The sequence below is a fragment of the Mytilus trossulus genome, chromosome 3, assembly GCF_036588685.1.
Source record: "Mytilus trossulus isolate FHL-02 chromosome 3, PNRI_Mtr1.1.1.hap1, whole genome shotgun sequence".
In the NCBI taxonomy this organism is placed as follows: Eukaryota; Metazoa; Mollusca; class Bivalvia; order Mytilida; family Mytilidae; genus Mytilus; species Mytilus trossulus.
Window position 1 is genome coordinate 4,489,550 of NC_086375.1, and position 14,883 is coordinate 4,504,432.

The window sequence follows — 14,883 nt, forward strand, 5'->3', positions numbered from 1 at the left end:
CTTGTTAATAAACAATCAAATTTATGAAGTGCTATTTTAATATTTCTGCAAATGTTGCACCTTCTCATGTAATTAAGGTAGTACCTAACACTTTAACTGAAATTAATTTTGGCTCTTTTAATTTTCTTAAAATTTTGACAGAGTATTTACTTTGACCCTTTGACAAAAATATAAAAATTTGAACCAACCATTTTATCAGAAAAATTACACTGGTTATATAGCAGTTTGAAAAACACTTATTTTGATCATTGAGAAGCTTAATATTCCCTTATGAACACAACGTCATTAAAACGTTCTGCTGATTTTACAGAGTTATCTCCCTGTAGTGTTAGGTACCATCTTAAACATATAAATACATATTTCTAGGTTGATTTTTTAATTTTTGTAAAAGTAGCCAATGTAATTAACTATATAAAAGAGAGTTATATTTTTTTTTTAGGGAGGTCATGATATAAAAGACAGGAAGCATCTAAATTAATTACATATAAATTATGCTTAAAAAATATTGATGGTTTTTGAGATTCAACCTTATCTCTTGCTTTTGTTTTAGGTGAAATTTTTAAAGATTCTGAACTAAAGTTTATCAAATTTGTATACATGAATTGGGAATAGATGTCAGATGTACAGCAATTAGACCAGGCCCCTAGTCAGGAATTTCAAAGGGGGGTATTTGGATGCACAAACTTGTCTTTAACAGTCACAATTTGAACAGAAGTTGACTTTAACAGTGCAGCTGCTTATTTGTTTTCAAGGGGTGGGTGGGGTGGGGGGGTTCGTCTGAACCCCCTGGTTACGGGTATGTAGACAGCAAATAAAAAGAACACAATACATGGTCAAATTCATTGCTGACCTGCTCTTATCAAAGCTAAATTTATACAACATAAAAGCTACAATAATATACATGTATTTAAATCAGTTCTTATATAAAGAAATTAACAGTCTTAACTGCTGTAACTTTCTATACATGTAAGACAAAAAATAAGACAAAACAAATACAGATAACCAAGCATTGCACTCTACATTTGACAAACCCAATAATCAGGAAATGCAAGTAGGAGGGTCTGAAAGGGGTTTATAGTGAAGAGAATAAGCAGCCAATACTATGTAGAGAAAAATGGACATAAAGAATAAGGAAAAATTGACCAAGAATACTAAAGAGAGCGAGAAAAATAGGCCAAGAACACTAAAAAGAGAGAAAAAAAGGGTAAAAAACACTAAAAAAAAGGAGAAATGGGGTGCTTTTAAATATAAAGAATAAGAGAAATGTGACCTAAAAAAAAGAAGAACCTTATCAATTTTGTATCCTTTTTTTATTTCTAAAATATTAAATAGACATGATTTTAGCAAATGGTGAAAAGCAGCAGAAATTACTGTGCTAGAAAGTCAAATCACTATATGAATAATAATTGAGGTTATTAATGACCTTGACTGGCTATTAAAGCTCTCATGTGGTGGCTTAACACTACAGAGAGTTTGCTGAAGACAAGTTTGATTTCAAAAATAAAAATTTTTAGGGTTTGAAATTAAATGGCATGGCTATATGAAGAGCAAAGTGAGGTTTTGAAATTTTAATTTTAATGTAAAATTCTATGTATGTCATGGGAATACCAAATTTTAACAGTTTGACTTTGAATTAATGTTATTAAGATAAAACGATAGATACGTAATTGCATTGCCGTACCAATATATTCCAATGTTTTAACCTTTTTCCCTTGCTTTTGAAAGAGGATATTTTTGCCCCCTAAGAAATCAATGGAATCCTGATTTGACTCTGTGATCACTTATTCAGAAAACCTTTAAAACAAGAAAAAAAGAGAATACAATAGAAGGACATGACACACAAAATCGTTTCATGCTCGGCAAAAAATCCACACAAAAAACAAAGTGCCAAAGTCACAGTGCTTTTATTGCCGTTCTTTATCTCAAAGTCACAGTGAGGCCTTCAACATGAATAAAGTCTAGATTCTAATTATAAACAGAAAGAAGTAAGGTAATAAATGTAAAAAAATCACATAAAATGCATCACAGCACATTTTGAAATTTAAATACATGCATTAATCTGGTAAAATAATTGTCAATAGTACATTATTATTCCGACAGCTTCAACCTTGTCCGTGGTTTACTAACTGTGTGTAATCTAGGAGAAAATCTCAGTTTTTTCGATGAAACTGTCTGTTTTTCTATTTTCTTTGATGGTGTAGTCTGTAAAGTGTTCATTTTTGATGAATTATTTCTTTTTATTTTCATCACAGCTCGTAAATTCTCTGCTTTTGTTACTTCTCTTCCAGAGGTCTGAAAGAAAAAAAGTTTATTATTTTAATCTATTTATTCTAGAACAGTGAGAATATGCATATATCCTAATAATTCAAAAAAAAGGCAAGCACTTGGTGTGTTTCAAACGTCTTATCCTAATGCTAGCCATTCAGGTTAGAGGTTTTGGTTTACTTGCTTGCTTTGTATAAATGTTTGCTCTAATAATATTGTAATTAAGATTGACATATGCTATCAATGTATAGATAAGGCTTCAGCTTGCATACATTTTATTTACAGATGTTATTGGAAGTTAAGCAAGTTTACAAGTTGGAGCCCTGTCTATCTATTGACTGAAGATGTCAAGCTTGAGCAAACATTTATACAACACAAGCAAACCAACCAAACCCTTTAACTTGCTAGCATAAGGAGAACAGCCTTATTTCGTGAACACACAAGCCCTGACCCCTAGCAAATGAGAGTACATTTGGTAGGATAAGAATTATTGTCTAGGAGAGGACAACATTTTTTCAATGATTTTTATAGCGTGCTGTTAGTTTTTCTTTGGCATGGGCAAATGTCTTAATCAACAGCACATGGATACAATAAACCATGTTGATCTTTATATACATGTAGTTGAAATTGATTAATTATTTCAGACTTAATACCCCTGTGATAATATGTCATACAAATTCAGGATGAGAACTTATCAACAATTGATACAATAGGCTATGATGGGTAAATGTACATGATGTAACATAGACTATATTAGTCTTGGAGGTGTTTCTTTTAAATTTGGTTCATTTGTATTTTCCAGAGTTTAGCCTGGCGCCCATTTCTCTGATCTACATGTAGTAAACTTTATTGTTATGCGAGAAGCCTGTCTCCAGGTGCAGGATTTTTTCTTGGGGTTGAATACCCATTGGTGACCGTAAGACTATTTTCTACTCTTTGGTTGGGTTGTCTTTTTGGCACATTCCGCTTTCCTTAGGTGAATAAATTGACTTCAAATAAGGAAATGTAAATATTAATGCATGTCTGAAATGATGCAAATGTCTAGTCATATAACATTCAATAATGGATATTTTTCTGGTGACATTTTACGGCTAGTGACATGGAGAATTTCAATTGCAAGAAGACATTGTTAATTTTAGAATACAATTTCTTGTTTCTGTGTAAAAATAATATAAATTGTTGGGTTCTTCAAGCATGTACAAATGCATTCTTTTGCTGTCTAGTTTGAATTTGCCTTGTAAGAATCTAAAGGACTATGGGTAATCTTATTGTTTGTACACTAATATAATAAAGTCAAGTCATTGGTCGAATTTTCATGGTTGAGTACGTTATAAACCAATCATAATTAGGTATGGTGTACACTTTTGAAAGTATTACCCATAATGCAGTCCTAGATTCTGGAAAGACGAATTATTTGAGTAAAATCTGTACATACCTTTAGTATTGATGACAATGTAGATTCTGTGTCTTTCAAACGATCTAAAACTTCCTGTGACGACAACACATTATCTGGTAGGGGTAAAGGCTCTGTTTTAGGGTTACATATTACCTTCAACTGGCCCTAAAAAAAAGAGTCAAATTTACTTCAATAACAGTAAACACATTAAATGTAATCACATGTCCCTGCCAATGCATATATTTTATTAGTTCTATAGCAAGAATTGAAAGATTACCCAGGACTTGATATGAAATGTCCCTCAACAAAAAGATGCAGTCAAATAATAACAAGAGTGCACACGCTGAAATGTCTCGCCTTCTGTACTAATCATTGATATTATGTTGAAAGTCCTAAGTATAATGCTTTATTACAACTGTCACATTAACTTAACATTAATTAAGATAACTAAACAAAGACCAATGAACCTTGAAAATGAGGTCAAGGTCAGATGAACCATGCCAGGCAGACATGTACAGCTAACAGTGCTTCTATACAATATATATAGTTGACCTATTACTTATTGTTGAAGAAAAATAGACCAAAACACAAAAACTTAACTCTGTGCAATGAACCGTGAAAATGAGGTCATTGTCAAATAAAACCTGCGCAACTGACATAAAGATCATAAAATATTTCCATACACCAAATATAGTTGACCTATGGCATATAGTATTAGATAAAAATACCAAAACTCAAAACTAACTATAAGTTATAACCACCGAACCATGAAAATGAGGTCAAGGTCAAATGACAACTGCCAGTTGGACATGTATACCTTACAGTCCTTCCATACACCGAATATACCAGCCCTATTGTATCTGAGATATGGACTTGACCACCAAAACTTAACCTTGTTCACTAATCCATGAAATGAGGTCAAGGTCAAGTGAAAACTGTCTGACAGACATGAGGACCTTGCAAGGTACGCACATATCAGATATAGTTATCCTATTACTTATAATAAGAGAGAATTCAACATTACAATAAATCTGAACTTTTTTTTCAAGTGGTCACTGAATCATGAAAATGAGGTCAAGGACATTGGACATGTGACTGACGGAAACTTCGTAACATGAGGCATCTATATACAAAGTATGAAGCATCCAGGTCTTCCACTTTCTAAAATATAAAGCTTTTAAGAAGTTAGCTAACGCCGCCGCCACCGTTGCCGCCGGATCACTATCCCTATGTCGAGCTTTCTGCAACAAAAGTTGCAGGCTCGACAAAAATGGACAAATGAAATGCAATATACCCTTGTTTACCATTTATGTGTGGTCAAGACTGAAATGTATTGAAAATCTACATACATTTTTTACATTTGTCATTTTAGGACCTTTTATAGCTGACTATGCAGTATGAGCTTTGCTCATTGTTGAAGGCCTTATGGTGGCCTTATGGTGACCTACAGTTGTTAATTTCTCATCACTTGGCGTCAGTCTTCGTTGTCCTGCGGTTACTTTTACAAAAATCTTCTCTGAAACTACTGGGTCAAATTTAACCATACTTGGCCAGAATCATCATTGGGGTTTCTAGTTTTAAAAATGTGTCCAGTGATACGGCCAACCAACCAAGATGGACGCCATGGCTAAAGATAGAACATAGGGGTGAAATGCAGTTTTTGGCTTATAACTCAACAAGAGGCTGTCACAACGACAGCAAACCGGATTTATTAGCATTTATTTGTGTCCTGGCAATATCACAAGAACCATTACTGATGATTGGTGAAAGTGAAAATCGTCAATATCAAATTTGACCTCTATTTTGTCATCAGTATCAACATATTAAAATTTGAAAAGCTTAGATTGAATGGTTTGTGAGTAAATGCAACAACGTGAATGGAAACACCATTTTAAGATCTTTTAAGAACCATAACTCCTGAACGGTAAAAGTCAAAATCGTCATTATTGAACTTGACCTCTATTTTGTCATCAGTAACAACATATTAAAATTTGAAAAGCTTTGGTTGAATGGTTCATGAGAAAATGCACGGACACGAATGGAAACACCATTTTTCAATCTTTCAAGAACCATAACTCCTAAACGGTAAAAGTCAAAATCGTCATTATTGAACTTGACCTCCATTTTGTCACCAGTAACAACATATTAAAATTTGAAAAGCTTAGATTGAATGGTTTGTGAGTAAATGCAACAACGTGAATGGAAACACCATTTTAAGATCTTTTAAGAACCATAACTCCTGAACGGTAAAAGTCAAAATCGTCATTATTGAACTTGACCTCTATTTTGTCATCAGTAACAACATATTAAAATTTGAAAAGCTTTGGTTGAATGGTTCATGAGAAAATGCACGGACACGAATGGAAACACCATTTTTCAATCTTTCAAGAACCATAACTCCTGAACAGTAAAAGTCAAAATCGTCATTATTGAACTTGACCTCCATTTTGTTACCAGTAACAACATATTAAAATTTGGGAAGCTTTCATAGAACTGTAAATGCGTAAATGCACGGACACGACTGGAAACGCCATTTTTCAATCTTTCAAGAACCATAACTCCTGAATGGTAAAAGTCAAAATCGTCATTATTGAACTTGACCTTCATTTAGTTGTCAGTAACAACATATGAAAATTTTAAAAGCTTTGGTTGAACAGTTCATGAGTTAATGCACGGACAACATTTGATTGCCGCCCGCCCGCAAGCATCCCCAATTTAATAACCGACATTTTTGTCACAAAAATCTGGTTAAAAACCAAAGCATTAAGAGCAGTCTGAAATGGGGTAAAAGTGTTCATCAGGTCAAGATCTATCTGCCCTGAAATTTTCAGATGAATCGGACATTACTTTGTTGCCCCTGAATTGGTAATTTTAAGGAAATTTTGCCGTTTTTGGTTATTAGCTTGAATATTATTATAGATAAAGATAAACTGTAAACAGAAATAATGTTCAGCAAAGTAAGATCTACAAATAAGTCAACATGACCAAAATGGTCAGTTTACCACTTTAGGAGTTTTTGCCCTTTATAGTCAATATTTAACCATTTTAAAAAAAATCTTAGTAATCTTCTCCTCTGAAACTACTTGGCCAAATTAAACCAAACTTGGCCATAATCATCATTGGGGTATCTGGTTAAAAAAAATGTGTCCGGTAACTAGGCCAATAAACCAAGATGGCTACCATGGCTAAAAATAGAACATGGGGGTAAAATGCAGTTTTTGGCTTATAACTCAAAAACCAAAGCATTTAGAGCAGTCTTCATGCTGAGTGGCAGTCCAGGCTTGTAAAATTGCTTGTTATTATCTTAAATATTATTATAGATAGAGATAAACTGTAAACAGCAATAATGTACACCAAAGTAAGAACTAAAAATAAGTCAACATGATCAAAATAGTCAATTGACCCCCTAAGGAGTTATTGCCCTTCATAGTCAATTTTTAACAATTTTTATAAAACTTTTCATTAACATTTTCCAAAGAAACTACTGTTATAGAAAGAGATAATTTAAAGCAGCAAGAATGTTAGTAAAGTAAGATCTACAAACACCTCATCACCAACACACAATTTTGTCAAGAATCCATCTGTGTCCATTGTTTAATATTCACATAGACCAAGGTGAGTGACACAGGCTCTTTAGAGCCTCTAGTTTATACATACAAATGTACTTACTAGTTTACATAACTGTTTAGCAGTAAGACGCGACAAACAGGACCTGTATCTTGATGGACAATGTTTCCTTTTTGCAGCTACTTCTGTGACTGTCTGATGGAGCTGATTGGTCAGTTCTCCATTGATGTATTCTTTCTTCTCTACATCTACAGGTTCAAACTCTGTAATAATTAAATACGCCACATATTAGGTATTCTCTCTTTATCTACAGGTTCAAATTCTGTGGTAATTAAATATGCAATATATTTGGTATTCTGTAGTGGTTAATTTTTCTACTTACCTTGATTTAAGCTTAAAAGTCTAATGAAAGGAACCACTTCTTGTGTTCATCCAAGTTCAATAAGGGAGCTATATATATATATAAGCTACCATTTGATTTTTATGGATGAAAAATTGTGTCCTGCAATTTTTTGGGTTGCATAATGCAATCTGTCATACCTTTTTATTTTTCATTCCAATTTGGGCCTATCTTTTTTAGTTTTATAAATTTGTTATTTCTGACATTTTTTTTACATAAATGGTCTTCCTACCTTTTTTTTAACTCAAAACTTATGAACCACTGTACAGTAATTACCATGTCTCATACATGTATACTGTGACTTTCGTGGTAGGCAAGACAAAAAGAGATCGTTCAAAATTAACTCTTCAGAAATAAAAAAAACAACCTGTAGAGCAAACAGTTTTTTATTTGACCTAAATATAATTCATAATAATACATAGTTTGGAACTAGGTCTCTAGATGAAGGAAACAGAATCTACTGATTCTTCAATTAAGCACATTATTTTCAAAAAGTTGTCTGAATGAAAATCAATGCATTGTACAGAATTCTTACATTACAGAATTCTTACCTGTGGTATCATTACCATTACTCTCACTCCATGACTGTCCATCTATGGACACACATTCATGCAAAGCACCCTCATAAACCTGAAAGTAACAAGAACATATGAACACCTTTAAATTAAGTTTTTTCCATTTTTTTTATTGTCCCTCATTTGCGCAGACATCTCTTTCTTTCTTTTAGTCCATTGGTCATGAGACTTTGAGTACAATATATGTATCATGGATATCATGTATATATTTATCTAGTAAAATATAGGAAGGAAAAGTTTAAATTATACAATAGCTTTTTAATTTTATATAGTTCTTAATATACATCTATAATACTAAAATTACGAGGTCCAATTTGTCAGCCGTCATCACGTAAAAACGACGAATCAAAGAATTCAACTTTATATATAACTTACTTAGTACAAAGGTGTAGATTAAAAATTACACCACTCCAGGCCCTTTTGTTTTCCACGTAATTAATATTGCCAATAATTAAGAAGTTCCGGGTCGAGTCCTATACCAATACCAATAGTATAATCACCTGTTACTTATTACCTTATCTGTACGTTCCGCATCTGACAGGGACACCACCAAACAGTGTTTGCAGGATTAATATGCTATATACACGGGTCATAATCACAGGGTTGACACTACTAAATTGTCAAATTGTTACCTATTGTAGTATTTTAATCAGTAAGGCCAACCTTAAAAATATGTTTGTTTGCAGTTTTCTGACTGTACCTTCAGACTGAAGGGTCGGTAGGTAGGAAAAATATTTTATTTTATCAGCCAAAATACAGTTTAAACAAGCAGTTACACTAAACCAAGTTTCTTGTGAAGAAAAAAAAACAATTTTAAAACAACAAACACTGGACATGCTGAAAACCAACATCAAATGAACAAGCATTTTCAGATAAGAAACTTTTTAACCAAAACTGAAACTTTAACATAGTGTCATTATCCAATTTATGACATAAAATATGGTATAATTATTAAATTCTGGAACACTTATAAACAAGGAATGTCATAGATGTAGGAAGATGTGGTGTGAGTGCCAATGAGACAACTCTCCATCCAAATAACAATTTAAAAATTAAACCATTATAGGTTAAAGTACGGCCTTCAACACGGAGCCTTGGCTCACACCGAACAACAAGCTATAAAGGGCCCCAAAATTACTAGTGTAAAACCATTCAAACGGGAAAACCAACGGTCTAATGACTAGAACTGTTTTAAAGAAATATTCAGACATGTATGCTACTCGACTAGAATGTTTTCATGAGAAGAGTATTTTCATCAGAAAAATGTATATATTATAGATTTATAAGACAAGTATTAAAGAGTGTATTTTTAATAATAACAAAAATAACCATTGAATCTTCCTCAATTGAAAAAAAGGCAACTTGAAAAAAAGTATTAAGACATCCGACTGTTTTCATATTTCTAACAATATTTAATTATATGTGTCAGATAAGGTTGTATTTTTGCCAGGCTTTAATGAAAACCAAAGAAATCTAAAGTTTGGGGTAAAATCCATAGCACCCCATTAAAAGTAAATGGTCTGTACTGAAATGTAATTAATGCATAAAAAAAATTGGCAGCATAGCTCTTAAGGACATGTTTTAATAGAATCCACACAGGCCACACAGTTTGGGTATATGTAATATTGTAAGAAAGAGAATAATTGCAATGAATGGGGCAGCCCCCCCTTATCATAAAGAAGCATACTCGTTGCAATCGAAGATAGATTTAATATAGAGAGAGTATATTTATTTTTCAAGCTAACCATTCATTTTCTCTACATCTTTGTGTAGTTAAGGTTGCTTCTTATTGATTTGACATGATCTATATCCATTAACATTTCAAATGAGCCCTTCCTCCGTACAGGCTTGTTTACAGATATCCATGAAGATTTAAGTCACGGAGGAGTGGTTTCATCTTTGTCGTCTTCACAACGATTTGAATAAAAATATGCCATACTTCAATCTGGCGATTCTGCTGTCGAATTATTTAACCTTTGAAATTGGTTCCATAAAGTCAGGCTCCACAGATTCTGAACCCGATTTGTGTGAGACAGAATGGTTATTGTGTCAGTTATGAATATCCGCTGCATCATCGTCAATGATATCATCACACATCATTACATGTACCTGAATCTGTATAAACAGTTTACTAATAAACTTTTTTGTTTGTTATTTGTCTTGAAATTGACACGAGACTTCAGCGTAAAGTACTCCTCCGTGACTTCATGGATACCTGTAAACAATTTCCATGTGCTTTATCATTAAATGGTCACATGAACGCTTGACGGGAAGCTAAGAAAAACCGAACTTGAAATGCGTAATTGACCCAGATTTTAAATCATTTCCGGAAAGGACCCAAAGTTCCGGATCGCTTCAATTGTGGTACCGTATAAAAAAAATTCTTCAAATTTAAAGCAATAAAATGTTCAGAGTCGGAAGGATTTTCAAGGGTCGGTCGGTAAACTGCAAACAAACAATATTTTAATTTAAGCCTAAGACATTCTAAGATAACAATACGTTTACTAAAAATCTGGACTAAAAATAAGGCGTTTAGGTACAGTTTTCAATTTGTTAGCGGGCATGAGTGACGTAAAACAGCGAATCAAAGAATTCAACTTAATTTATAACTACATTTAATATAGGACAATGCTGTTGATTAAAAAATACTCCATTCCAGGACTTTTTGTTTTCCAAATAGTATTTATCATGAACAATAAATGATAAGTTCCAGTTCGACGGGTTCAAACAGAAAGCAGAGAAAACTGTGTATCTTATAATCGGCATGATTTTATCAGATGACAATACTAATTCTAAAGTAAGGCCTGCGCATAGTTATATATTTTAATTCAGTCACAGACCTGCAATGTCATGGGTGTGTTCTAGTGTACATGTATATGAAAAAAAAACATAATCTGATGATAGCATTTCTTTGTTTACAACTAATTAAATCTCTAAAATCTGGACCAAAATCATAACATTACTGTATTTCTGTTTCTTTTTTTTAACAGATTTTGAAGTTGATATATGTTTGAATTTAAAATATCATTCATGAATACAGACTTCATTCCCATACACATATTATTAAATATGTATAATTGACCAATCACTTTTGTTTATGGAACATGACTAAAGTGATGCTTGGTCGAACATAGTCCAAAAATTTTGTCTTGGAAGGCTAATTTCATTTTTTGCTTAACACCATCTTGCGACAATTTATGGCGTCAAAGAAAAAAATTATCATAGCCTTCCAAATTGTCATAATTATCTGGACTAGGCCGAGCAGTGCCCAGCGTCAAAGAAAAAAAATTATAATAGCCTTTCAAAGACTTTATGATTATTTGGACAAACAGTCTTTAGTCTTTAGAAGTGTCAACTTGACACTATAATCTCTCTGTAATTTGAATCACACTGGTAAATTTACGTCACTTTTGTATAAAACTCATTGGTACATTTGTATTTATAATGTGGCACTGCAGAAAAAAATTTGTAAGGGTTCCGCGGAACCCAGTGTCTCGCCTACTTTTGCTGTAAATTCCAGGCTCAACAAAATCGAGGGAAAAAATCAATAAAAATATTCTGCTTGATACTATCTTTTGATTGTAAGAAGAATCTGTCCAAGTTTGGTAAAAATCCAGGATAGTTTATGAATCTAATAAATATTTTAAAAACTTTAACTGCAGACTGGATGTAATGTTAACTGGAAGAAAAACTAAGTCCATTTATAAGTAAAATACAGATACACAGGTACAAAATATTAACAAAATTTCCTTCTTGATACTAGCTTTTGATCATAAACAAGCTTCTGTCCAACTTTGGTACAAATTAAAAATAATATACCCACAGAGTTAATGTTGCAGGCAGAAAATCTAAGTCCATTTAAAGTAGAATACGGAAAAAATGGATTTATCGTTTTACAAATTTACTTCTGAAAACTATCTTATGATCATAAACAAGCTTCTGTCCAAGTTTGGTACAAACCAAGAATAGTTTAAGAAAGTTATTAAAATTTTAAAAACTTTAACCACAGAGTGAATGTAATGTTTTCCCACAGAAAAACTAAGTCCATTTATAAGTAAAATACGAAAAAAACAGAATTTTATTTTTACAAAATTTACTTCTGGATACTAACTAATGATCATAAACAAGCTTCTGACCAAGTTTGGTAGAAATCCAGGATAGTTTAAGAAAGATATTAAAATTTCAAAAACTTTAACCACAGAGTGAATGTAATGTTTTCCCGCAGAAAAATTAAGTCCATTTATAAGTAAAATACGGAAAAAATGGAATTTTATTTTCACAAAATTTACTTCTGGATACTATCTTATGATCATAAACAAGCTTCTGTCCAAGTTTGGTACAAATCCAGTATGGTTTAAGAAAGTTTTTAATATTTCAAAAACTTTAACCACAGAGTGAATATTTGTGGACGCCGCCGACGACGACGCCGACGGAATGTAGGATCGCTTAGTCTCGCTTTTTCGACTAAAGTCGAAGGCTCGACAAAAATATGTAACTAATTAAATAATTAAATAATTAATTACCCAAAAAAATTAAATTAAAATTGAATAAATAATTAACCCTTATAAAACCTTAACTATCTATTTTGTGAACCTTCCAGTATCTTTAATAAAGACCCCTAACAAATGTTGAATATCTTCTATGTGATGTTTGTAAATATCATTTTCTGTTGTTGCTAACAATACTTCAGATTCAAGTGTTAGTTTTGCTGTTATGAAGTAGAGTGCTGAGCGGAGTTTTTCTCTAGCCTCCTCATAATTTTCACAATCCAGTAGGTAATGGTCAACTGTTTCTACTTGTCCACAGCTGCATTTGTCGATGAGTGCTGGGCATATTGTTGATTTGTAAAAGTTTAAATTGCAATATCCTGTGCCCATGATATGCCAATAGCCAAAATATTTCTCGTTTCAATATTTTTGTAGTTTTCATTTGGGAAAAATTGTTATTTTCTTTCACAGGTATCACCTGCATTATAACAAAGTGCAGGAATAAATTTTTTCCATTAGTTTAGCACCGAATAAACAACAGGTTACATAGATTATCCTTTAGTTTAAATCTTTAAAATGCCACAAAAACAAAACAAAATTCTGACTTGAAAATTATTCGAATATTTGTATGGATTGTTACCTCTTTAAAACATTTTTCCCAATGACATTTTTGGTTTTCATTAATTTCATAAGAACTTGTTGTCGCTTCAGTAGCTGAAATTATAATCTCTTCAATCAGAACATCTGTACACTTTCTACTTTTAACTTCGATTTTCGAAGTGCGGAAATCCGCCATTTTTAAATATGCCGCAATTTCATTGCGCATGCGTATTTCCGATTACAACAAATCAGGAAACAGACACGTATTGCTTTCGTTTTACAAACGTGCCAGTTGTTGACCTTGCACTGTTTATGTTCGAAGTCCAAAAAGAGAAAATGGCAGCCCGACTGAAAACGCTTTTTGGTCACATTCAGGAACATAAGACACCAACTGATGTCTCAACAGTCTTAACACATGCTAGTACATACACTGGAACTTATAAGTATACTCTGAATTCACCAAGGTTGACAGAAAAACAGAGACAGTTCTATGAAGATAATGGGTATTTGGTCATTAAAAAACTTGTTCCTGAGTACAGCTTGCAGAAGTACAGAGAAAGATTTGAACAGATATGTAAAAAGGAAGTTGTAGTACCTGGTTTGACCATTATGAGGGACGTTGCCATTTCGAAAGATGAGTTTGTACCAGGACAAAAAGCTGTAACCAAAATCCAGAACTTTCAGTTAGATGAAGAACTATTTGAGTATTGTAAATTTCCAGAGGTATTGGACTATGTGGAAGCTATTGTTGGAAGCAATATCAAGGCAATCCATACTATGCTGATTAACAAACCGCCAGATCCAGGTAGGAAAACCTCCAGACATCCGATGCACCAGGATCTCCATTACTTCCCAATGAAACCACCGGAGAAGATCGTCTGTTCCTGGACTGCAATGCAAAAAGTTAATCGTGAAAACGGTTGCTTAGTTGTACTTCCTGGTACCCACAAAGGTACATTACTTCAACATGATTATCCTGAATGGGAGGGTGGTGTTAATAAGATGTACCATGGTGTGAGAGATTATGATCCCAGCATGCCGCGTTCACATCTTGATATGGAGGCTGGTGACACAGTTTTCTTCCATCCTCTTTTGATACATGGATCAGGAATGAACAGGACAAAAGACTTTAGAAAGTCCATTTCATGCCACTATGCCAGCAGTGATATCGAATTTGCAGAACAAGATTCCCAGAGTACAATATCTGAGGAAATACTTGATTTGATAGTTAAACAGTACAAGGTTCCCAGGGACAGCGTTAAATATGAGGACATATGGAAAATCAAAAGCCGTACTGTTAAAGGACATTCCGATTGGTAATGTAAAATTTACATTTTCAAAAGTGTTAGTCTAAATTATTCAAGTGATACATGAACAAGATGGAGGTGTGACTTTAATTTTAGTTAACATATTAATTATTTGGACATCATATATCTATGATTTAGTTCTGAAATGCATGTACATGCATATTCAAAATGACATTTGATTTTCTGAAATGAAATAAATGACTTGACTTATATGCTTAATTGCTAGGTTGACTTTGATTCAAATATGTAGAGATTTTGTACATAATTATTTAAATTTATTAATTTT

General features: G+C 32.9%; 2 protein-coding genes across 2 annotated transcripts; one reads left to right on the forward strand and one right to left on the reverse strand.

Moving 5' to 3' along the window:
• Positions 1-759: 759 nt before the first annotated feature.
• On the reverse strand, positions 760-13,532 carry LOC134710022 (uncharacterized). The gene is made up of 5 exons (XM_063570168.1): positions 13,331-13,532; positions 8,180-8,258; positions 7,331-7,491; positions 3,701-3,826; positions 760-2,292 (listed from the first exon to the last, which is right to left on the reverse strand). Exons 1-5 carry the CDS (start codon positions 13,514-13,516, stop codon positions 2,089-2,091), a joined length of 756 nt encoding a protein of 251 aa, XP_063426238.1. The 5' UTR covers positions 13,517-13,532; the 3' UTR covers positions 760-2,088.
• A 16-nt stretch (positions 13,533-13,548) lies between these two features.
• Positions 13,549-14,818, forward strand: LOC134710020 (phytanoyl-CoA dioxygenase, peroxisomal-like). Its single transcript, XM_063570167.1, has one exon. The coding sequence runs from the start codon at positions 13,603-13,605 to the stop codon at positions 14,608-14,610; it is 1,008 nt and encodes a 335-aa protein (XP_063426237.1). The 5' UTR covers positions 13,549-13,602; the 3' UTR covers positions 14,611-14,818.
• The last annotated feature ends 65 nt before the right edge of the window (positions 14,819-14,883 follow it).